The sequence below is a fragment of the Bubalus kerabau genome, chromosome 15 (assembly GCF_029407905.1).
Source record: "Bubalus kerabau isolate K-KA32 ecotype Philippines breed swamp buffalo chromosome 15, PCC_UOA_SB_1v2, whole genome shotgun sequence".
Taxonomy (NCBI): Eukaryota; Metazoa; Chordata; class Mammalia; order Artiodactyla; family Bovidae; genus Bubalus; species Bubalus kerabau.
Window position 1 is genome coordinate 45,778,876 of NC_073638.1, and position 23,603 is coordinate 45,802,478.

General features: G+C 37.2%; 2 protein-coding genes across 2 annotated transcripts; one reads left to right on the top strand and one right to left on the bottom strand.

Moving 5' to 3' along the window:
* Window positions 1–2,996: 2,996 nt before the first annotated feature.
* LOC129628115 (olfactory receptor 2D3) lies at window positions 2,997–4,780 on the bottom strand. The gene has a single exon (XM_055547548.1). It carries the CDS (start codon window positions 3,939–3,941, stop codon window positions 2,997–2,999), a length of 945 nt encoding a protein of 314 aa, XP_055403523.1. The 5' UTR covers window positions 3,942–4,780.
* A 16,840-nt stretch (window positions 4,781–21,620) lies between these two features.
* On the top strand, window positions 21,621–22,568 carry LOC129628116 (olfactory receptor 2D2). Its single transcript, XM_055547549.1, has one exon. It carries the CDS (start codon window positions 21,621–21,623, stop codon window positions 22,566–22,568), a length of 948 nt encoding a protein of 315 aa, XP_055403524.1.
* Window positions 22,569–23,603: the final 1,035 nt, after the last annotated feature.

Below are 23,603 nucleotides of genomic sequence, written 5' to 3' on the forward strand. Positions count from 1 at the left end.
AGTTTTGTTTTTTATCCTTATTTTCTGATCCAGGATTCTACTCAGGATACCATATTACATTAGGTTGTCATGTCTCCTTGGGCTCCTCCTGGGTGTTACAGTTTCTTGGATTTGTTTTTGAGGGCCTTTAAAGTTTTGAGGAGTAAAGGTTATACATTTTACAGGAAGCCCATGTATGAGAATTTGATAATTTTCTCCTGATGAGACTGAGGTTATGGGTTTGAAGATCTTCCGATCATAAAGTGCTTTTTCCATCACATCATCTCAAGGGAACATACTGTTAACAGGATTTAACACTATTTATGTTAACCTGATCTGATGTTAACCTTGATCACTTGGTTGAGGTTGTGTTGTCAGCAATTTCTTTTTTTCTATCAGCGGTAGAGGAAGCCGCAATATTCCAATTTCCAGGTTCAGCGAATTGCTGCGCCAGCCTGAAGACGGTATTGACTGTGTAAACTGCGCCACCTAGTGCTGAGTGGCAGTAATGTCCTCAGCTGACCAGTGCGTGCATGCGTGCGTGCAGTTATCAGTCGTGTCTGACTTTCTGTGACCCTGTGGACTGTAGCCCACCAGGCTCCTCTGTGCATGGGATTCTGACCCATTCTGTGACAAATGAATTAGACCTGTGGTTCTGGCTGAAGATAGGAATTAATATTATTCAGTAATTTTTCCTTTTAGCTTAAATCATACATAGTCAGTTTCTGTTACTTGCAACTAAAAACCCTGACTGATACATCATCTTTGTTATAATTCTTTGGAAGCTTCTTGGTCCTTTATCCCCATCTCCCTCCATAGCAGGAGAGGTAGTAGTTTTTATTGGTAATGTGAAAAAGCCCCACAGACATCTATTTGAATCTCTCGAGCTTTAGTTATCCATTGCTGCATAACAAGCCATCTCAAAACTTAGTGCCTTAAAGCAGCAGTCATTTTATTTGCTCAGGATTCTGCGGTTTCACAATTTGGAAAGTGGGGATGACAACTGTTGGCAATGACAATATTTAAGATATGACCACAGTTGAAATCATTGAAGGAATGAAGATCAAAGAATTATGAGAATGCAAAGTATCTGAATATTTAATTCTCTGTGAAAATTAAAGTAACCAAGAGCTTTTAAAAGAGCAGTGTGTTAGGGTAAGTGGCAGTGAGGAAGGGGTTAAAGTCTGAAGGAAAAGGGAAGGGGCCTAGAAATCTAAAATAAATAAATAAATAAAAGAAGAAAAAGGAAAATTAAAAGTCCACAATCCCACTTTCACAGTCATATCTTATTTCTTCCTTCGCCTTCATGGCAAAACTTCTCCAAATTAGTGTCTGCATTTTCTGCATACATTTTCTGTTTTTTTCTTTTTTCTCCAGTTACTGAATTAGATTTCATCTGGATCATCACAAAGCCAAGTCACAAACTTCAACTATTAATTTTTTGTCCTTTTCTATATCACCTCAATTATCACAAGCTTGAATAGGGGTTTTCTCTGATCCTTATTCTGCAGTTAGAGTTTGTCTATTGTAGTGCAGTTCTAGTAATTTTAAAAGGATAGTGACAAATGCAAAAAATGTGTATGAAAACATATTATGTGTCAGTCATTTCTTTGGGTGTATTGCATACACTCAGAGTTGGATAAGATGAAATAAGAGCTCAATAAATGGTCTTAAAATGATTGCATGGGTACATGAATGAAAGAAATAAGAACTTTAGCTGCTAGATGTCTCCTCACTGAGGAGATATTCTTCTGCAAAATCAACCTGAGGCATGATGTTCCTGACCCATGTTTATGGTAACTGTGGAATGGTTACCATGGAATCTCCTCTAAATGTGTAACTGATTAAAGTTTGGGTAAGAGAGCCAAGCAGTTGTCAGCCAGTTTATTTGGGTTAAGATTTCACAAGAACCTGAAGTGAACTCCAGAATTGACCATTCTAGAGAAGATGAGCCACGGTGAGATGTAGTTAGAGACTGCTAAGCTTATGGAGGTACCAGCCTAGAGTTGGTAAACTCCAATTTCTAAAATTCTAATTCTATTTTACTTTCAGAAGAGATATTCATTGGGTAAATTGGGATCATTCAAAGGAAGATGATCTGAATGAATATAAGGTACCAAAGAACGTTAGATAAAGGAATTTTAAAAGAACAAGTGGGTGTGAGAAATGAATTTGGGTAGATATAGAAATTGACTTCAGTGAGTTTTAGTATAGAAAGATAATGAAAAATTATTCTAGGAGTAAAACTAGTGAGAGTTGGTTGAAAACATAGGAAAACTGAAGGAAGATCTTTCTAATAGTAAAAAACTATCTATATATGAAAGGGAATGATCCTAGAGCATAGGGAGCTAGCTATATCATTCTTGTTTAGACAGATGATGGACAATTAATAGAAATATTATAGAGTAGTTTAAGGCTCAGACATATGTTTGGATTAGATGACTGAATTCCCTTTTTACTCTGATAATCTGGGGTAGATGAACTTTGGGGTAATGAAGTAAATTTTCTGGAGCTTTCAGAAAAGAACATCATGAGCTAGGAAGTAGCGTTGCCTCTAGAACCTTTTTACAACTGGGATGCCCTGGGCCGTGAATAATCCCAGTATTAAAGACTCTTCCAACCACGTTGATTGTTTTGATCAGACTATTCGTAAGTTTGTATGACTGGGACATCCAAGTTTGAAATGTGTTTGATGTTAAAATAATATATTCAACTCATATTAGATATTATCTCAGGATAATCCAGTTTAAACCTTGTAGATTCAACAGTGACTATGCTTCGAACACGTCCATGTTAACTGAATTAACCAAAAGCACCTTCAAAATAGCATTTAATCCTTTTCATAATCAAGAAGTAACCTAACTTTTCATCCTTCTATTTCTTCCCTTTGTTTATAGTCACAGTTTCTGAAATGTGTCCCTTACTTTTATCCTTCTTCCTGAAATGACCTAATTCATAACTGCTGACTGTTCTTCTTTTAAGGATGTTACCATGCCTCCAAAAGTCAAACCTAAAGGTCACCGTCTCTGAGAAAAGGACTTTCTTCCAGCCAGTTTCCTGAGAGCTCCTTTGACATCCTTGTTTCTCAGGCTATAAATTATGGGATTCAACATTGGAGTCACCACTGTATAGAACACAGATATCATTTTATCCCGCTCTTTTATGGTCTTGGAATTTGGCCTCATGTAGGTGAATATTCCTGATCCATAGAAGAGGACAACAACAATGAGGTGGGAGCCACACGTAGAAAAAGCCTTGAGCCGTCCCTCCCCAGATTGCATCTGGATCACGGTGGAGATGATATTCCAGTAGGAGGCCAGGATCAGGGAGACAGGAGCTAGGAGGATGGCCACACCCATTGCAAAGATGGCCGTTTCTGTCCTGTAAGTATCTGCTGAAGCCAGCTTCAGGAGGGCAGGGGGTTCACAAAAGTAGTGATTGATAATGTTTTGTCCTTGATAAGGAAGTTGAAAAGTAAAGGTGGTATCTACCAGAGACACTACTGCACCACTGGCCCAGGACCCTATGGCCAACTGGAGACACACTTGTTGGGTCATGATGGTGGAGTAGTGCAGGGGTTTGCAGACCGCCACATACCGGTCATAGGACATCACTGCCAGAAGTGCACATTCTGTGCACCCAACCAGAAGGAAGACAGTGACCTGTGCCATACACCCCATGAAAGAAATAGTTTTATTCTTCACCAGGAAGTGGACCAACACTTGAGGGACAATGCTAGTAGAGAAACAGAGATCTGCAAAAGAGAGGTTTCTAAGAAAAAAGTACATGGGGGTGTGAAGTCGAGAATCCATGAAGATGAGAATGATGATAAGCAGGTTTCCAAGCACAGTTAACAGATAAATGATGAGAAAAAGAATAAACAGCAGGATCTGGATCTGTGAGTCCTGTGAAAGGCCAAGGAAGATAAATTCTGCCACAAACGTGTGGTTTTCTTCTCCCATTGAGGTTTATGTTTGTTTCCCTGTTTGGCACAAAGAAAAATAATAAACTTTGGGTTTATGATATTGGGCTTCCTGGGTAGCTCAGTGGTAAAGAATCTGCCTGCCATGCAGGAGACACAGTTTCAATCCCTGGGTGGGGAAGATGCCCTGGAGAAGGAAATGGTAACCCGCCCCAGTATTCTTGCCTGGGAAATCCCATGGACAGAAAGAGCCTGACAGGCTATTATCCATGAGGTTGTAAAGAGGTGGACTCACTTAAAACAACAACCTGTAGAAAAGGCTCATTTAAAGCTCAGTTTAAAGACCTAATTGGATATTTCCAGCTTTCTGCTATCCAACTTGTTCTAATTGATACTAAGTAGAATATTTTATTCTTATTAGTTGGCTATGATTTAAATTCACTTTATTTTCCCCCAAATTTCCCTTCCCAGTACCACTTATTTACAGATAAATATGATGTTGTTAAAACCTTCTTGGGTTTTGTATGTTCTGATATGAGGATATTAAATTTCATGTGAACGTTACTAAATGGCTATACACAGATTATTAGGAAATGACTGTGTATACTGTTATGATTATCACCATGAATAACAACTGTACCCTAACTGTTCAAAACACTATGTGTTAAATTATAACATATGCTTGAAAAGCATGAAACAGTTTCAGGCATCAAATTTAATTTGACCTCTTAAAAAACAGCAAACCTTTCTTGGGTTTAAAAATAAAGCCTTAGCATGTCAGCACTAAGGACAGTTCTGTTTGGATTAAAGAATAAAATAGTAAAAGTAAAACAACACAAAAAAGGAAAAATAGGTTAAAGCTGTGAAATATGATTAGGATTAGACTTGAAAATCACAAAAGCCTTCTAAGAAACCTTGAAGGAAAAGTGTAGAATTTACAACATAAATTGAAAGACTTCAGTGAGATAATAACATCATGAATAAAATTAAACTACAAACTGAGAAAAATATTTGAGGGAGATATCAGAAAAAACTTAAAATACTTTATTACATTATGATTCTATATAAAACACTATGAAAATTGTTCAGTCTAGGAAACAATGGGCCAAGGACATGAACAGACTCTTTACAAAGAAAAAAATGCGAATACTAACTACAAGAAAAAAATTCAATATTATTATGACTAAGGACAATTACAACAATGAGAGATACAGCTTTTACCTGGGAAATTAGCTAAGGTTTTAATAGAAAAAGTCACAACAAAAAATAATAACTAGTATTTTCTTGAGCATTTAACACATATCAGGCATTCCTTTAAGGGTTTTATTTGATAAAATTGTCCTGATAGCATCTTGAAGTAGACACTGTCTTATTTTGCAGATGAGAAAACTGAGGCACAAAGAGGTTAAATCACCCAATTAATAAATGTCAGAATTAATTAGCTGTATAACAAAAACGCAGAGAAAAAGGCATTTTTGTACAATATAAGTAGGAAAGTTAATATAGTATTTCTGAGAAGCAATTTTGTTAAATACATTAAATGACTCAAATACTCATATACTTTGACCCGGTTCTCAGTAGTATGGGTAAGGAAGAAAACTGTTTTTTACTAGTCCTTTCTCCCCAGGAGGAGTAAAAATCTGATTTGTAACATGAGGATGTTGATTGGTTCATGTTTAATACTAGGTAGAGTTATTGTGCTTTAAAAGGCCATGCTCATTTCTATTTTTTCTCTTCTTCCAAAGAGAGGACTGTTAAGGTCCCTTAATGGACCTTGAACAAGGTCGTGCTTTAGAACTTTACTTGCTCTATTTGCTCGTTTTTGACTAGTTCCTTGGTGCACTCATCATCACTTTGCCAGCCAGAAAGCAATACTATGATACAATATGGATTTAAGCCATAAGGGAACTTTAAAGAACTTTAGACTAGACCATGTAGCCCAATCCATGCTCTTCAGAGCTCTGAACTTCAGTGGCATTAAGGACTAGCCTGATTAATAAAAAGTGGCATCTTAGTTTTCATTAATTCATATTTCTTTTATAGAATTCTAATGGGAGGATTCGGAGAAGGCAATGGCACTCCACTCCAGTACTCTTGCCTGGAAAATCCCATGGATGGAGGAGCCTGGAAGGCTGCAGTCCATGGGGTCGCTAAGAGTCAGACATGACTGAGCGACTTCACTTTCACTTTTCACTTTCATGCATTGGAGAAGGAAATGGCAACCCACTCCAGTGTTCTTGCCTGGAGAATCCCAGGGACGGGGGAGCCTGGTAGGCTGCCATCCATGGGGTCACACAGCGTCGGACACGACTGAAGTGACTGAGCAGCAGCAGCAAGGGGAGAATTTATTAGGAATAGAGTAGTATTAAGGCCTCCTAAGCCTAATATCTTCTAACTCCCCCAAACATTATCCCAATTTCTAAATCTGACTCTAAGAGTCCATTCTAAATAAATACTCTAAATTTCAGAAAATATTCACAAGAAAGTACATTCTCATATCATATAGTGAAATAATGGTTAGAAACAGACATTCAGACCAATGCAATGTAATAATGAGAGCCCCAAATAAACCCCCACATATATGGTTAATAAGGTGTCAAGAATATATAATGGGGAAAGGATAGTCTCTTCAATAAATGTTGTTGGAAAAACTGGATACTTACACACCAAGGAATGAAATTGGACCTTTATATCACATCATATAAAAATTAACTCAAAATAAAGACTTAACTCCTAGAAGAAAATATGGGGGAAAACCTCTGTCAACATCCGCTGGATCATCGAAAAAACAAGAGAGTTCCAGAAAAACATCTATTTCGGCCTTATTGACTATGCCAAAACCTTTGACTGTGGGGATCACAACAAACTGTGGAAAATTCTGAAAGAGATGGGAATACCAGGCCACCTGACCTGCCTCTTGAGAAATCTGTATGCAGGTCAGGAAGCAGCAGTTAGAACTGGACATGGAAAAACAGACTGGTTCCAAATAGGAAAAGGAGTACATCAAGACTATATATTGTCACCCTGCTTATTTAACTTATATGGAGAGTACATCATGAGAAACACTGGGCTGGAAGAAGCACAAGCTAGAATCAAGATTGCCAGGAGAAATATCAATAACCTCAGATATGCAGATGACACCACCCTTATGGCAGACAGTGAAGAGGAACTAAAGAGCCTCTTGATGAAAGTGAAAGAGGAGAGTGAAAAAGTTGGTTTAAAGCTCAACATTCAGAAAACGAAGATCATGGCATCTGGTCCCATCACTTCATGGCAAATAGATGGGGAAGCAATGGAAACAATGACAGACTTTATTTTTCTGGGCTCCAAAATCACTGCAGGTGGTGACTGCAGCCATGTAATTAAAAGTTGCTTACTCCTTGGAAGGAAAGTTATGACCAAATTAGACAGCATATTCAAAAGCAGAGACATTACTTTGCCAACAAAGATCCATCTAGTCAAGGCTATGGTTTTTCCAGTAGTCATGTATGAATGTGAGAGTTGGACTATAAAGAAAGCTGAGCACCGAAGAATTGATGCTTTTGAACTGTGGTGTTGGAGAAGACTCTTGAGAGTCCCTTGGACTGCAAGGAGATCCAACCAGTCCATCCTAAAGGAGATCAGTCCTGAGTGTTTATTGGAAGGACTGAGGTTGAAGCTGAAACTCCAGTACTTTGGCCACCTGATGTGAAGAGCTGACTCATTTGAAAAGACCCTGATGCTAGGAAAGATTTAAGGCAGGAGGAGAAGGAAATGACAGAGGATGAGATGGTTGGATGGCATCACCGACTCAATGGACATGAGTTTGGGTAAACTCTGGGAGTTGGTGATGGACAGGGAGGCCTGACATGCTGTGGTCCATGGGGTTGCAAAGATTCGGATACAACCGAGCGACTGGACTGAACTGAATGATTCCTTGAATATGACAGTAAAAGCGCAAGCAACAAAAGCAAAAGTAGACAGGTGAAACTACCTTTAAGAAGCCTCTACATCCAAAAGAAACAGTTAACAAAATGAAAAGGTAACCTATGGAATGGGAGAAAATATTTGCAAACCATCTATCAGAAAAAAGGTTAATGTTTAAAGTATATAAGGAAATCATACACACAATGTCAAAAGAGCAAATAACACAATTAAAATATGGACTAAGGAACTGAATGGATGTTTTTCCAAGAAACATACAAATGGCCAACAGGTATATGAAAAAGTGCTCAACATCACTAATCAACATCGAAATGTAAATCAAAACCACAATGATTACCTCATCCTGGTTAGGATGTCTATTATAAAAAAACAAAACAGATACAGTAAATGTTGGTAAAAATGTAGAGAAAAGGGAACACTTCAACACTGTGAGAATGTAAATTGGTGCAGGCATTATGGGAAACATCATGGAAGTTTCTCAAAAAACTGAAAATAGAACTATCCTATAATCCAGCAATTTTACTCCTGGGTATATATCCAAGGAAAATAAAAACACTAATTTGAAAAGATAAGTGCACCCTGATGTTCATAGCAGCATTACTTATCAATATATAGAAGCAATCTTAATAGCCATCAAATGAATGGATAAAGAAGATGTAGTATATACACACAAAGGAATATTACTCAGCCAGAAAAATAATGAAATTTTGCCATTTGCAGCAAGATGGATGGACCTAGAAGGTATCATGTGAAATATATCAGAGAAAGACAAATACTGTATGACTTCACTTACATGTGGAATCCAAGAAATAAAACAAATGAAGGAATATAACAAAACGGAAATAGACTCACAGATCCAGAGTACAAACTCATGGTCACTGAAGGGGAGAAAGACAGAGGGAGGGGCAGGACAGAAGTAGGAGATTAAAAGGAACCAAATACTGTGTTTAAAGTAAATAAGCTACATGCGTATATTTTACAGCACAGAGAATATAGTCAACATTTTATAGTAAATTTAGAGTATAATCTGTATATAAAAACACTGAATCACTGTGTTGTACACCTGAAGCTAATATAATATCATAAAGCAAGTATACCTCAATAAAAAATGGATAAAGAAAGTGTTGGATATACACACAGTGGAACGTTATTCACCCTTAAAAAGAAGGAAATCCTGCTATTTGTGATGACATGGATAAGCTGAGAAGACATTATGCTAAGTGAAATAAGCCAGACACAGGAGTACAAATAGGTAATATCACTTATATGAGGGATATAAAATAGTCAAATTCATAGAAGCAGAGAGTTGCCAGGGGCTGTGGGGAGGAGGAAATGGGAAAGTATTAGTCAAATGATACGAAGTTTCAGTTAGACAAGATAAGTCCTAGAGATGTACTGTATAGCATAGTTCTTGTAGTTATTCAAAGAAATATTTCCTTTTCCAGTTATTTTTGAAATTCCACAGGGAATAACTCACCTGTTCTCAGCAGCTCAGCTTCAAAGTCAAGTCTGTCATTTTCTTTTTTCCGTTCTCTTGTCTAGGTGTTATCTGAGCACCATTTCTTCTATACCCTACAAATAGTGAGTATCAATAATGAAAATGAGGACAATAATCTTCCATTGGTGTGAGAGAGAAAAATAATATCTCCCAGGTGGTGCTAATGGGAAAGAATCTGCCTGTCAATGCAGGAGATGCAAGTTCGATTCCTGGGTGGGGAAGATCCCCTGGAGTAGGAAATGGCAACCCACTCCAGTATTCTTGGCTGGAAGATTCCATGGGCAGAGGAGTTTGGTGTGTTACAGAACATGAGGTTGCAAAAGAGTCAGACACAACTGAGCAACTGAGCACAAACATACACATATACACACACACGCACATTCAAAATGTATAGAAAATATTGAACAAAATTTTCCAAAATGTTGAGAGCAGTTTACTCCGGGTACTGGAATTGTAGGTGGCTTATTTTTCTTCTTTTCTAATACTGTGATGCTTTAAAGTTGTTCTTTAAAGGCCACATAGTTACAATATAGGAAAAAATATGAAAATAGGAAAATCTCAGTATTTAACTGAGGATGTTTAAACTAAGGTCATTTTATTGCTTCTACTTTTAGTCTTGATAAAATAAGTGGTATAGAACTGGCCATCTTGCTGGAAGCAAATATAAAACAAAATATAGAACAATCATTTTTCAGACATTGGACAATAGCCAACTCAGAATATAATCCCGTATAAGAAGATTAGCAAAAGTGAAAATAGATTGAAGCCACCCACTGTGTATTGGAGAGTGGGGCAAACAGATTTGAAGTATGTAGCATGTACATTTACCAAAATATCTCTGGTAAGTAATCTCAAAATATCACAAAATTCTAAAATAAGCTTATCTTTTTTTCTGAACAATGCTAATTTTAGATCTTTATATTTTGGAAATCATTATAGATATTCAACATCTTTGTCTCAAATGATATTCACATATATAATTATTTCCAGAAAAAAACCACTTAAAGTCTAACAATAGGTGATATGTTAAATAAATTCTAGATTTACTATTTAATGTAATCAATATAGCAAGAGAAACAGGTAAGAGTAAAGATGTCTGAGTCTCGCAGATGTAACGGGTCCTTTCCCCCTTATTTCTTAACTCTGTATCCCTGGACAATTTATCTCTTGCTTGCATGTGACAGTTTCCTAACATAGAATGGACATAACACAAATTCACTGTATGATTATCAAGATTAAATTAAGAACTTAATGGAAAATGGTTTGCTCATGTCTGGCAACTACATTAAAGAAATGCCTGCCTACTGTTAGGGTGATGATGATGCAATAAACCATTAAAAGGTAAGTAGATTTATATTTTCCATAGGAAGATGTGTGACACTGTTGCATCAAAAAAGTAGGTTGCAAAATAACATGTGTGTGTGTGTGTGTGTGTGTGTGTGTATCTCAATGAATCCTTTAAATAATACCCTTATCACATTGATAAACAACACACAACAAAACTAGGAATTCAGGTAGAAACTGTACTGTATATATGAAGAATGGTTATCTCTCTATCTAAGCTAGGATTTGTACATTTAACATACGTGTGTGTATATATGTGGGTTGGGGAAGAATTTGGTTTAATCTCCAAGCAGAAAGAGAGAGTAATAAATGAGTGAAAAAAAGAGCCAAATAAGATGAAATGTAGTACCTTTATATCCCAAGGAAGGTCAGGGAAAATTATTCCTTTACTCTCTAAATTTTCATATAACTTTGTCAACTTGACTAAATAATTCTCTTAAATACAGATAGAAAATGAGGAAGCAAAAATGGATGGGAAAAATATTAATGGGAATTTAAGTTAGAAGAAAGTAGGGAGGGGAGGCTGAACATAGAGGACAGGAAGCCAGAGATGTGGAGAAAAGCAAAAGGAGGAGATCTGTAAGTCTGGCTGTTTTCCCAAACAAAAAAGACAGGCAGTGAATCTTTTATATCTCTGAGGCCCTAATAACATCATAACCAGTATGGTCTTTCCAGATATCTTCTCTTAGTGATTTAATCTTATGTACACACAACTGCAAACTTGGGAATGACTCCTTGTCAAACACAGATAACGATGCTATGCATACCTGCTCAGTCAATTTCACACAAACACACAGACAGCTACACATCACAGATAGACTCACATGAGGATTTTGCATTCTTATATACTTACTCTCATAGCCCCCAAATCTTTACCATAACAAAAGGATTTGCAGAGTAAGTATTGGGCCAACTGGATACTGACCAAGGCTGGGTCACATGGGAAGTCACTGTGCCTGACCGTATGAGAAGAGTGTTGGAATATGAGGTATACGTGTGATGGCCCAGCAGTGGGGGCTAGTGTCCTCCTCCAGCCTGGAAGGACAGTGCCGACTGTAGCTTTCCTCCATCTGCTCCGACTCATCAAGGGGATTGGAGGCGGCAGTGCTAGCATTCCTAGAACACCTGTGGCGGATTCATTTTGATATTTGGCAAAACTAATACAATTATGTAAAGTTTAAAAATAAAAAAAAATAAAAAAAAAAAAGCTTAATCTGAAAAAAAAAACAAAAAAACAAAAAAACAAAACAGTGTATTCCTAGTCCAGGTTCCTTCACGTCTCCTACACCCAGAGCATGTTCACAGACAAGAAACTCTTGAAGGGATTCCTCAAAGCAAGATTCCCAGTATCCTTCCAGCTCCCTGCCTATTCAAGAGGAGACGGTGGGGGAACAGTGAAGACCAAAGGGTTGACAGCAGAAGGCAGGGGAGAATCAAACAGAGTTGTTTTTCAACAGCAAAAGGGAAGTCATGTGACATCTTTGGAAACAACCTCATCCCAGAAGGAGAAATTCTGGAAGAGGATTTGGGACTGGGATTCTGGAGGAGAAGACTGGAAATAGAATTGTCTCTGAGAGTCTAGCAAGGAAAAAATTAATGGGTAAGAGAAGTGACAAAGCTCATCTTTGCCAACACCATGCCCACAACCCAGTCCCCAACCTGTATCGCAGAACTGTAGACTGAGGTCCATCAGAGACTTTCCTACTCTTACCTGAGAGCAGAGAGAAAATAGAAAAAGGCTGAGGAGTCATTGGTAAAGGAAATGAGGATCAAGAGCCAGAAGGAGCGATTCCTGTAGCCTGCATAGCCATTCTTGAAGAACATCACCAGCTGTAGGTAGGCTTTTAAGCAGTGCCTCTCGAGGTCCATACTGGAGTCATCCTGTGAGTGTCACTCCAACCCAAGCTTCTCTGCCTCACTTAATTCAAGGTACGAATTCCCATTCTCTATGTCCCAGTTCCGAACAGATGATTTTCCTTCCAGGGAATATTTAAAGGTGAGGTCCTGAAAGTGATGTAAACAGGGCAATCCCTGGAGTCCAAGAACCCTCAGCCTTTTTACCTTATTATCCTAATACTTTCCATCCTTTGAGGCACCCTAGTGCATTTCATGTTGTATTTGAAATCACAGACTAAAGCCTTCAAATCATAATCATCTCTCTTTTAAACCTTATAATATTATTCAAATAATGTCAGCACATATAGTCTCAGAGGTTCATAAGTCATCAAAAATTATGTCTTCGTTCGTATGATAATTAAATAGAAATGAAAATGAGCAGATACTGGACTATGCAGATGCTAGCTTTCTAATTGAGTTATGCAACTTGGGTGAAGGGCTTGTATTTTCATTTCAATTTATGGTGGTTTAGGTGCTGTGTGATCAGCTTAAGTGGTAGAGTTTAATTTGGTTAGTGCTGTCTGATATCACATGAGAACAGGGTGTGCTGTTATATTAAAGTTGTATACTTTTACTGAACACAAAGTCAAAGCTTTTCTTTTGTAGAGAAAATTTACAATCAAAAGACAGTTTTGTAGAATGAAACTTTAGCTTTGTTTCTTAAACTAGTAAGACTGCTTTGACTATGTGAAAATGGAACTACTGCTACATTTCTCTCAAGCTAATGAAAAAAAAAGTAAATATATCTAAATGAGGCATACATATTATCTAAAGGCCAAGCAATGCAAGATAAAAATGATGGAAGAATCAAGTTATCAAGGGATAGTATAGGCATATAAGATTCTAGAAAATGTCCTGAAGTTGTTAGTTTTCCAATCATAGTTCAAGTGGCAATTTAGTTTCAGCAAGACATCATCTGTCACATTAAGGAAATGCTATTAATTTGACTTCTATAGTTTTACTGGCTTTGTGGTTTGGCTTAGACATTATTGGTAGTTTAGTTGAGGTTTCACAGAACATATAAATGTAACTCATTAAAAATAAATGGATTTTGTTTTGTGGAATAAATATGCCGTGATCTATTTAACTATATTCACGTTAATGGACTTCTGGGTTATTTCCAATCTTTAGATATCAACACAGTGCTATGATGAATACTTTTGAATACACATCTTTGTGTCCTTTTCAAATATATTTGTTGAGTAAGTTTCCTGAGGGTCTAAAAGTATATTCCTTTAAAATATTAACAAATATTGTCAGTTGCATTAATTTATACTTCCATCAAAATTGCATTCAAGTTCCTATTTAATTACATCTTTCCTTACAGTTGGTATGTCATGCTCTTCAATTTTGCTAATCCATTAGGGAAAAAACCCTCACTGTTATTTTATTATATAATCTTCAATTATATATGAGGATGAGCATAATTTTATATGTTTATTCATCCTTTTCATTTCCTTTTCTGTAAAGGGACTATTTACTCATTTTCTCTTTTTAGGTTGTTCAACTTTCTTTCTGTTGTTAAGTCAGTAAGTACTGTCTGACTCTTTTGCAACCCCATGGACTGTAGCCTGCCAGGCTCCTCTGACCATGGGATTTCTCAGGCAAGAATACTAGAGAGGATTGCCATTTCCTTCTCTAGGGGATCTTCCTGACGCAGGGATCAAAACTACGTCTCTTGCGTAGGCAGGAGGATTCTTTACTGCTAAGCCACCAGGGAAACCCCAACTTTCTTTAACTGCTTTGTAAGATCCTTGAATATTTTGAAAAATTGACTCTTTGATTTTCCCTCAGAAATAAGTATTTTTCCATTTTGTTGGTTGACCTACTTTACGGATTTTTATATCACATGTGTTTTTATAATTTAACTAAATCAGTCTAATATTTAAAAGGTCTCTATTGATATTTTAAATCATTATGCTTTTTAAAAATATTAATTTCTTTCTTTTAAGATTTTCATATTTTTGCTTACATTTATATCTTGCTCCATCCAGAATGTATTTTGATGTAAGGAGTGGGATAGGGGCTTCTTAGTTCTTTCCCTCTGGAGAAGGCAATGGCAACCCACTCCAGTACTCTTGCCTGGAAAATCCCACGGACGGAGGAGCGTGGTGGGCTGCAGTCCACGGGGTCGCTAAGAGTCGGACACGACTGAGCGACTTCACTTTCACTTTCACTTTCATGCATTGGAGAAGGAAAGGGCAACCCACTCCAGTGTTCTTGCCTGGAGAATCCCATGGACGGGGGAGCCTGGTGGGCTGCCGTCTCTGGGGTTGCACAGAGTCGGACACGACTGAAGCGACTTAGCAGCAGTAGCAGCAGCGGTTCTTTCCCTCAAGTGAATTTGTCACAGAATGGGAAAGAATATTTGCAAACCATAGGCTGATAAAGGTATTGAGAGCCTTGTACATGTTTTCAGAGTCCTTCCATGTTGTCGCAAATATCAGTACTTAATTCCCTTCTATGGGTATAACACATTTTGCTTCTTCAGTCCTCAGTTGGTGGACATTTGGGTTGTCTCTAACTTCAGGGTATTTTGACCAGTGCTGCTATGAATATTTATGTACAAGTATTTGTTTGAGTTCTTGTTTTCAGTTCTCTTCGGTGTTTACCAAGGAGTGGAATTGCCGAGATGTGTGGTAGTTCTATGCTTAACTTATTGAAGACCTGCCAAACTTTTTCACAACAGCTGCACAAATTTACATTCCCAGCAGCAATGCATGAGGGTTCCACTTTTTCCACATCTTCACCAATCCTTGTTCTTGTCTTCCTTCCTTTGTGTCTTTATTATTATTATAGTTATCCTAGTGGGTGTCAAGTGATATCTCATTGTGGTTTTAAATTCCATTTCCCAAATGCCTAATGGTGTTGAGCATTTTTCATGTTCTTCTTAGCCATTTTCTTTGGAGACATGCCTTTTAAGTGCTTTGTGCATTTTTACTTTATTTATTTAGTCCACTTTAAAATTAGGTTGGTTGTTTTCATCTTAAGTTGACTGGGTTCTTTATACACTCTGGATACTAAACCGTCATCAGCTATAAGGTTTGCAAATATTTTCTCCTATTGTATAGGTTGTCCTTTTCAGTTTCTTGGTTAAAACAGCACAAAGTTCTCCTAATTGGATTCCAGTTGTCTTTTTCTTGATTAAATGTGCAACTGTTTATTGTAAGCTTTTGGTATTTTCCAGAGTCCAGATAAAGATTTTTTTTCTGACAGTATTTGCCATTTTTTCTTCTATATTTCTTTGGTGGGATGGCCCTTTGGGATCCTCTATTTTACTGTTTCATTCTTAAAAATAATTTTGGACAGAACTTTGACTATCTTAGTAATCTTTACAAAGAACCAGTTTGGTATTTTGATAGCCTTATCATGTTTATATTTTGTTGTCTATTTCATTGATCTCCTCTTTTGAATTTGAATTTGCTCTGCCACTTCACACCTCTGCCCCCAATAGCTTTAATTAAATGCATCACTTTATTTTTTCTCTCCTATCTCCTCTCTCTCTCTCACCTCTCTTTCTTTTAATGAGGTGTTACTTACACACAGTAATGTGAGCCAATCTTAAGTATAGCTCAAGAAGTTTTTACATATGTGTACACCTACATAATCATTATGTAGGTCAGAATGTAGAACATTCACAGCATATCAAAATGCACCTAGTCAACACTCCTTCAACAGTAACCATTATTTGGAATTCTAAAAGCAAAGATTAGGTTTTTCTGTTCTTGTGCTTCAAATAAATGGAACCATGCAGTACATACTTCTTTGTATGTCTGGCTTCTTTTACAGCACATCATGCTGTGAGTTTCATCTGTGTGGTTGTACATAGCAGGTGTTCTTCCTTTTAAAATTATTTAATAGTATCGCAGTGCTTGATTGTACCACAGTATACCTTTTCTGTTGTCTATGGAAATTTGTATTGTTTCCGCCTGTAGCTATTATGAATAGAGTTATGACATCCTTGTACATATATTGTGATAAATATAAACATGCATCTCTATATGGTATATATTCAGGAAAAAATTTACTAGGTTGTTGGAGTGAAGACATATGCTTAGGTTAGTTTTCAAAGATACTTCCAAATGGACTTTTAAAATTCATTGTACCAATTTATGCTCCAATAAGCAATAAAAATTTTCCCACATCCTCAGTCATTTTATGGATTTTTATTAAGGGTTGGTGGTATTTCACTATGGTTTAAATTTATACACTCTGGTGTCTAATTATGCTGTTCATGTGCTTATGAACTATTTTCTATATTGCAAGTTCATATTCAAGTCTTTTACCCATTTTAAAAACTGGAATTGTCTGACTTTTCTAATCAATTTGTAGAAGTTCTTTATATATTCTGGGCATCATGTCTATAGCTTACTATTAAATTATTAAAATACTGTATGTGAAAATAAAGTATTATTAAATGTTAATAACTAGAGGATCTAGTTATGTTCTGAGGCATACTACATTTGCATTCTATAAATTATAAAATTCCTCAAAATCATACACAGACTATGTGATAGACCTGGGGTTGCAACCTGATAATTTTTCCTCCAGAAAAGAATGAGTGAGTGAGTAAGTGAAGTCTCTCAGTCGTGTCCGACTCTTTGCAATCCCATGGACTGTAGCCCACCAGGCTCCTCCATCCATGGAATTTTCTAGGCAAGAGTACTGGAGTGGGTTGCCATTTCCTTCTCCAGGGGATCTTCCCGACCCAGGGATTGAACCCTGGTCTCCCACATTGCAGGCAGACGCTTTACCGTCTGAGCCACCAGGGAATCCCCAGAAAACAGTACTTAATTACAAAATAAAACACTTCTCCAAAGAAAAGACATGTTAGAAGAACTGGTAATGTGGCTTGTAAATGGAGATGTGGGTGCTTTTTCTGTTATTTTCTGTTCTCCTTATAACCATTTGGGAACCTTCTGAGAGGAATGCAGCTCAGGATCCACCCTAATGGTTCAAATTCTCCTGAGCACTTCAGCTGCTCCAGAGGCTGCTCCTGGTATCCTGGTGTTTAGCTCATTTAAAAGGAACTATTGTTGCACAATATGCCCTCAGATCAATAAGAACTTTGGATAGAGCAGGAGGACACAGGAGATGTGGGGATTCCCTTTCCTGCTTTGTCCTTGATCTTGACTTCAGAGATTTTACTGAGCAATTTAACTTGATAACACAATACCCCAGTCTCCGCTCTTCTAATTCTGCAACCAATACACCTGCAGCAATTTTCCCCTCAACACTGAGATGTTTTTACTGGCTTTAACATGCTAATGTGATCTTTTTTTTTTTTCTCCACTGGATGAGAAAATGCTGATATGATTGTTAGAGGGAGGAAAAGAGAAGGTATGAGTTGAACAAAGGGGATAACTTGCCATATATTGGGAGTGAACTGGTTTAAATCTCTTCATAGATTCGATTTTTTTAATTCAACTATTAATGATTTTGTCCCAATAGTCTGATTCTTCCTGTTAAATCTTCTGGCATAGATCTAGGCAGGTTTTTTCCACAGTGAATTTACCTTATCAAACCACAATTGCAATGTCAAATTCTTTGTGACGAGGAATTGTGGGTCTCACTTGACGGAAACATAAGCGGAACTTCCATGGGGATTCTTACACTTCTCATGCTGTTGAGCTGGGCATGGAAGACGGTAAATAGGTATGGGAAATAGGGACTAGGTGATTTTGAGCCCAAAAGATCTGGGCCTCAGAAAATAAATTTAGTATATTTTTTTGTTGGTTCCTATGGATTTCCTCAGTATCCTCTTCCTAAAAGAAATGTCAGATTAGACAATGGCTGGCTCTGTGACCCTATTGTCCTGTTCCATATCCAGTAACACATATCATTTTTAGAGAAATGAACTTACAATCTTATGTTGAATCTGAGGAAAAGGCACAATAACACAAGAGAAAGATTGACAATAAACATCATTTTCTTACAAAGACTTGCTGACCTTAGGGGCAGATATGCAGTCACCTGGGGGAACATTTTCTTCTCCATGCTTGCATGGGAGAATAATACGCTTTTAAAAACAAATCAAGCAAGGTCAGAGTGTAGCCCTCTAATGCTGCCTCCCAAGGTCCATGAGAGCTGCTACCCTCTGACAGTTCACACTCATCTCTGACTCACATTGCCCTCTCTGTCTCCTGCTACTTTGGCTCAGGTCAAATCAATTTGAAAAAGCTGAGTTAATTATTTCTGTACCAGGATTTATCTTATTTACTCTAAATAAGGATGATTCAGTTGCAGTCCCTGCCCCCGAACATCTTACAGTCTCAGAGAATGAAAATAATTTCAATATAATTCATTAAGAGTTATGATGCTATAGGTACACTTATGTATCTAGGATAGACTAGATGTTTGAGAATGTGTGTATTTGTGTGTGTGTCTATGTCTGTTTTGTTGGGAGTGGCTGGGAGTGGGGAGTGGGGAAAATGTGTGGGTCAGAAAAGAAAATGTTCCAAAATAATATTTTTTCCCAAACAGGATCTTGAAAAATCTATAGCAGATGAAGAAGGCATAGAAATTACCAATATCCTGTAACTGCCCATTCAATAAGTTAACCACTGATTATAGGCATCACTTTGAACTTTGCAACAAGTGTTTAGTTCTGTGCTCTCTACTTCTTTGCATTAAAACACAAAGATATTTGCTTACCATTTAATTTTCCCTGAGATCTAGTCACATGATTGATACAGTTGCACTAATTTCTATTCTGGGAAGGATGTGTGGCAGAGAAATAAGTCTAAAGGACCCAAACTGAACTATATCCTGAGACTAAGAACCTATGAAGTAGTAACTTCCACTAAATGGGTGATAATTCTAAAAGTATCTATCTTAATGTAGCTTGTGTTCTCAAATTTTATTTTTATATCAGCTGTTTTGACAATAGACTATATTTCCCTTTAGAAGCAATTCTATATCAGTTTGATGTAAGTAATTGTTAGGTGATACAGACTCACTTGGCCCAGTACATTCATTCATTAAACCACAATATGCTGTGAATCTATGTTGTTCTAGGGACGACTATGGCACTAGAGATGAAACACGACTATAGTTTGGTCCCTCCTATCTGAGGGCTTCTGCTTTGGGTCTTCTATCTGTATCCCCTTTACTAAGCATGTGCTTGGCCAATAATGCTTAGAAATCAGGTAACTGAATATTGCAAGAGTGTTGAATGCTCAAGGAAAACAATGCTATCTCTGTGTAGCAGGCTTACCTGTTAATAGACTACGCTGAGCAAAATCCAATGAGGTTTAAAAATGCAGTGTGTCCTGGGTATGTGGCAGGAAAAATAGCTAGAAAAGTGACTTGGGGTCGGATAAGGAAGCCATAAATCAAGCAGAGATGAGATTGTTCTTACTAATGTTTTATTTGTTCACTTATTATTTCAATGTTGAATTGAAATCTTTCATCATATTGACCCATCTAGAACCATCCAGAAACCTAAGACTCCATTATCTGATAACACAGAATGTAATTATTACTTTTTGAGAAAACTCCTGGGAACTCCTTTAGCCCACAACTTCCTAAGTTGAAATTCAATTCCATGAGGGTTCTTCAATTTAGATATAAATGCTACTTCTTTGTTTTTACTTTAACTGAAATTTCTTTCTTGTTTGGATGTAGCAGTATCCATGACTTTATCACCAACAGAAATTAGAAGTATTTTAAAATAATATTTCAGCTGTTGAAGTTACCTCAAAATCTTATTTAAGCTCATAATTTTGAAACTAAGGTGATTATTAGATCTGCCTAAGTTTTAATGTGTTAAAGAGCCACAAGTATTATTATATCACATAGTTTTTTTTCCCCAAAACTATTTTGGTAACTGTTTCCTTGGTAATCTTATGCATTCTATTTGATGTATGTATTTTTAAATTTATTTTTAATGTGATATATTTTAAAAAATACTTTAAATCACCTTTACCAAACACATAAAGGACTGATAGACCGAAACGTGCATAGGCTTCTAAAGTTTAGTCTTACGTAAATTTCTTTCCTTTCTTTTTTGCAACAGCTCCACAAAAAATTTTATTATTGTTACCACATTATTGTAAGTGTCTCTAGGCTTTCTAAACAACTCGACTAAAAACTATGTGGTCAAATTATTTTTATTTACTTCATGAAACATAATAAATTGAATACAGTCCTATGCTATGTCTTTTAAAGAACACAAAAATGAAAAAACATAGACACAGTTATCAAAGGAGTTTTTAGTGTCTGAGAAGAGTAGACAGATAATGCAAGACAGACGATAATGCAATAATAAGCGAGAGATGATGGGCTGGAAGTGGTAGATTAGTGCTGTTTAGTCTGAACAAAACCAGACAGGGTGCTGGCTTAAAATGGAAATTATGTTATAATGGTGTTTTGAAAGTTCACTGATGGCTAAGATTTATATTCAGGAGCTCCAGTTGAAGTGGGGGACAGGACTGTCAGAAAGATTATAGCACACCGTGCAGAGTTATCCCTTGGTTTCCTAGCTCTTTCAAAATAGGTTATTTTGTCCAAGAAAAAAAATCAATTCTACAAGGTACTTTGGTTCTTTTACTTATACCTTGGTGAGTGACTGTTTTGTTTTGTTTTCAGGGAAGAAACAATAGGAAGATTTGAGTGTTTGAAAAACTAAAAAAAATATCTACACCGTCATGAGATGGGGGAGGTGTTACAAGAGCAAAATAAAACTCAAATATTTTTGCTAATAATAAAGAGAAATTAAATTTCACGACTTTACAGATGAATTCAATCTATTGTTTTTATCATCAGAAGTATGATGTTCATATAGAGAAGATGATAAAGATGATTCTTTTGATCTATCATATGCTTGTCAGATGACACTAGAAATGAATGTACCTTCTTATGAAGTATTAAGTTTTGCAACATTGAAAACATTCCGAAAAAGCAGTATAGTCATCTTCTAACAGCCTAATAAAGGGAATTCTTAAGATAGTTGGTATGATTGGGGGCAATTTCTAAGCCTTCCAGTTCTGAATTGTATAATCTTATAGGCTATACCCACCTATATATACTGTTTAGTGACTTCACACTGATAAAATCATGAGACAGACCAATCAGACGCAGGTGACAGAATTCCTCCTTCTGGGACTCTCTGATGACCAACACACCCAGAAACTGCTTTTCACCTTATTCCTGGGTGTCTACCTGGTCACTGTGCTTGGAAATCTGCTTCTCATGTTCCTTATTCAGGTTGACTCTCAGCTTCACACATCCATGTATTTTTTTCTCTGCAATTTATCTCTGGCTGACCTCTGTTTCTCTACCAACATCGTTCCTCAAGCCCTAGTCCACCTGCTATCCAGAAAGAAAGTGATTTCATTCACACGTTGTGCAGTTCAGCTTCTACTCTTCCTCATTTTTGGGTGTACCCAGTGTGCCCTTTTGGCGGTGATGTCCTGTGATCGATATGTGGCTATCTGCAACCCTCTGCATTACCCTAGCACCATGACTTGGAGGGTGTGCATCCAGCTGGCTGTAGGATCATGGACCAGTGGCATTCTGGTGTCTGCGGTGGACACCACCTTCACACTAAGGCTGCCCTACCAAGGCAGCAATAATGTTGCTCATTTCTTTTGTGAGGCCCCTGCAATGTTGATCCTGGCATCCACAGACACCCACACTTCAGAGATGGCCATTTTCTTCATGGGGGTTGTGATTCTCCTCATACCAGTTTCTCTAATCCTGGTGTCCTATGGCTGTATCATAGTGACTGTGGTCAGGATGAGGTCAGCTGAGGGCAAGCTCAAGGCATTCTCAAACTGTGGCTCCCATCTCGTGGTGGTCATCCTTTTTTATGGGTCAGGAATTATTACCTACATGACACCAAAGTCTTACAAAGAACAGAAAAAGCTGGTATCTGTGTTCTATGCAATGGTGACCCCCATGCTTAATCCCCTCATCTACAGCCTGAGGAACAAGGATGTGAAGGGAGCTCTGAGGAAAGTAGTCACAAGGAATTTCCCATGCAGGTTTGGGGTTTTCCACTGACACTGAGAACCTCCTGGTTGTCTACTTCTAAGACTGGCTGAGTAGGTGCCTCTGCAAGACTGGAATATGGTAACTTTCATCCTTGGTACTTGTCTGTGGACCCATGCTCCATCCTTTATCCAGCACTCCCTTTGTAGAAGAAGAAAGACAATAATTCATGGAGTATTAGGAACAATGCTCTGCTTCCTTCTGGTCGGTCTTTTAAAAAAATCACCTGAGAAACACTCCCATTTTATATCAATAAATATATCAATGAATTATCAATAAATTCGTATGAATACTTTACACAAAGCTACAGTGCCCATGTCCCAAGTCTGCTCTTTGCCAAGAGTCTAGAACTGAACTATGTTCACTGACAAAGTCATAAAGGGGCAGCAAAATTTGCTGAGGGATATGCAAGCTTAAGAAGGACAGTTGATTCCATCCAATCATAATGACATTAACCCCCAAAAAATCTAGAAACAAAAAATCTTTTGGTTATTCACTGTAGTTTCCCATAATCTGTCCACATCTACTTAACTTGGGATTCTTTTACACCCTTTCTGTCAAGCAACTCCCATATCCAAGGTGGATAGTTTGAGATTAAGGCAGTTTTCCATGTAGTGAATTAGTTTTCCCCATATGAGGCACAGACCAATTATGGTAGCAGAGGAAGTCCTGAAATCATACCCCTCTAACCATGGGTACTTTACAAGAAAATGGAGGATTTAAAGTATCATTTTATTTTCTCTCTTTCTCACTAGAATATAAATTCCATGAGGGAAGAAATTTGTTTTATTCACCCATGTGTCTTCAGGGTCTAAATAATGTCTGACATATGCCAAATAAAAATTTGTTGACATTTTGAGTTCTTAAATTTTCGAAAGTTTGATTCTAAATCCAAAAATTTTGAAAAAAAAAGTGAGTGAAAGAATGAAGCAAACTCTACTGTTTATTATCACAATTATCATTAATTTATCTCCTAAACAGAAAGATCTTTGAAAGTTACTGGTGGAATTCTTGGACATACAAAAGAAAATAAAGCAGAAAATTATA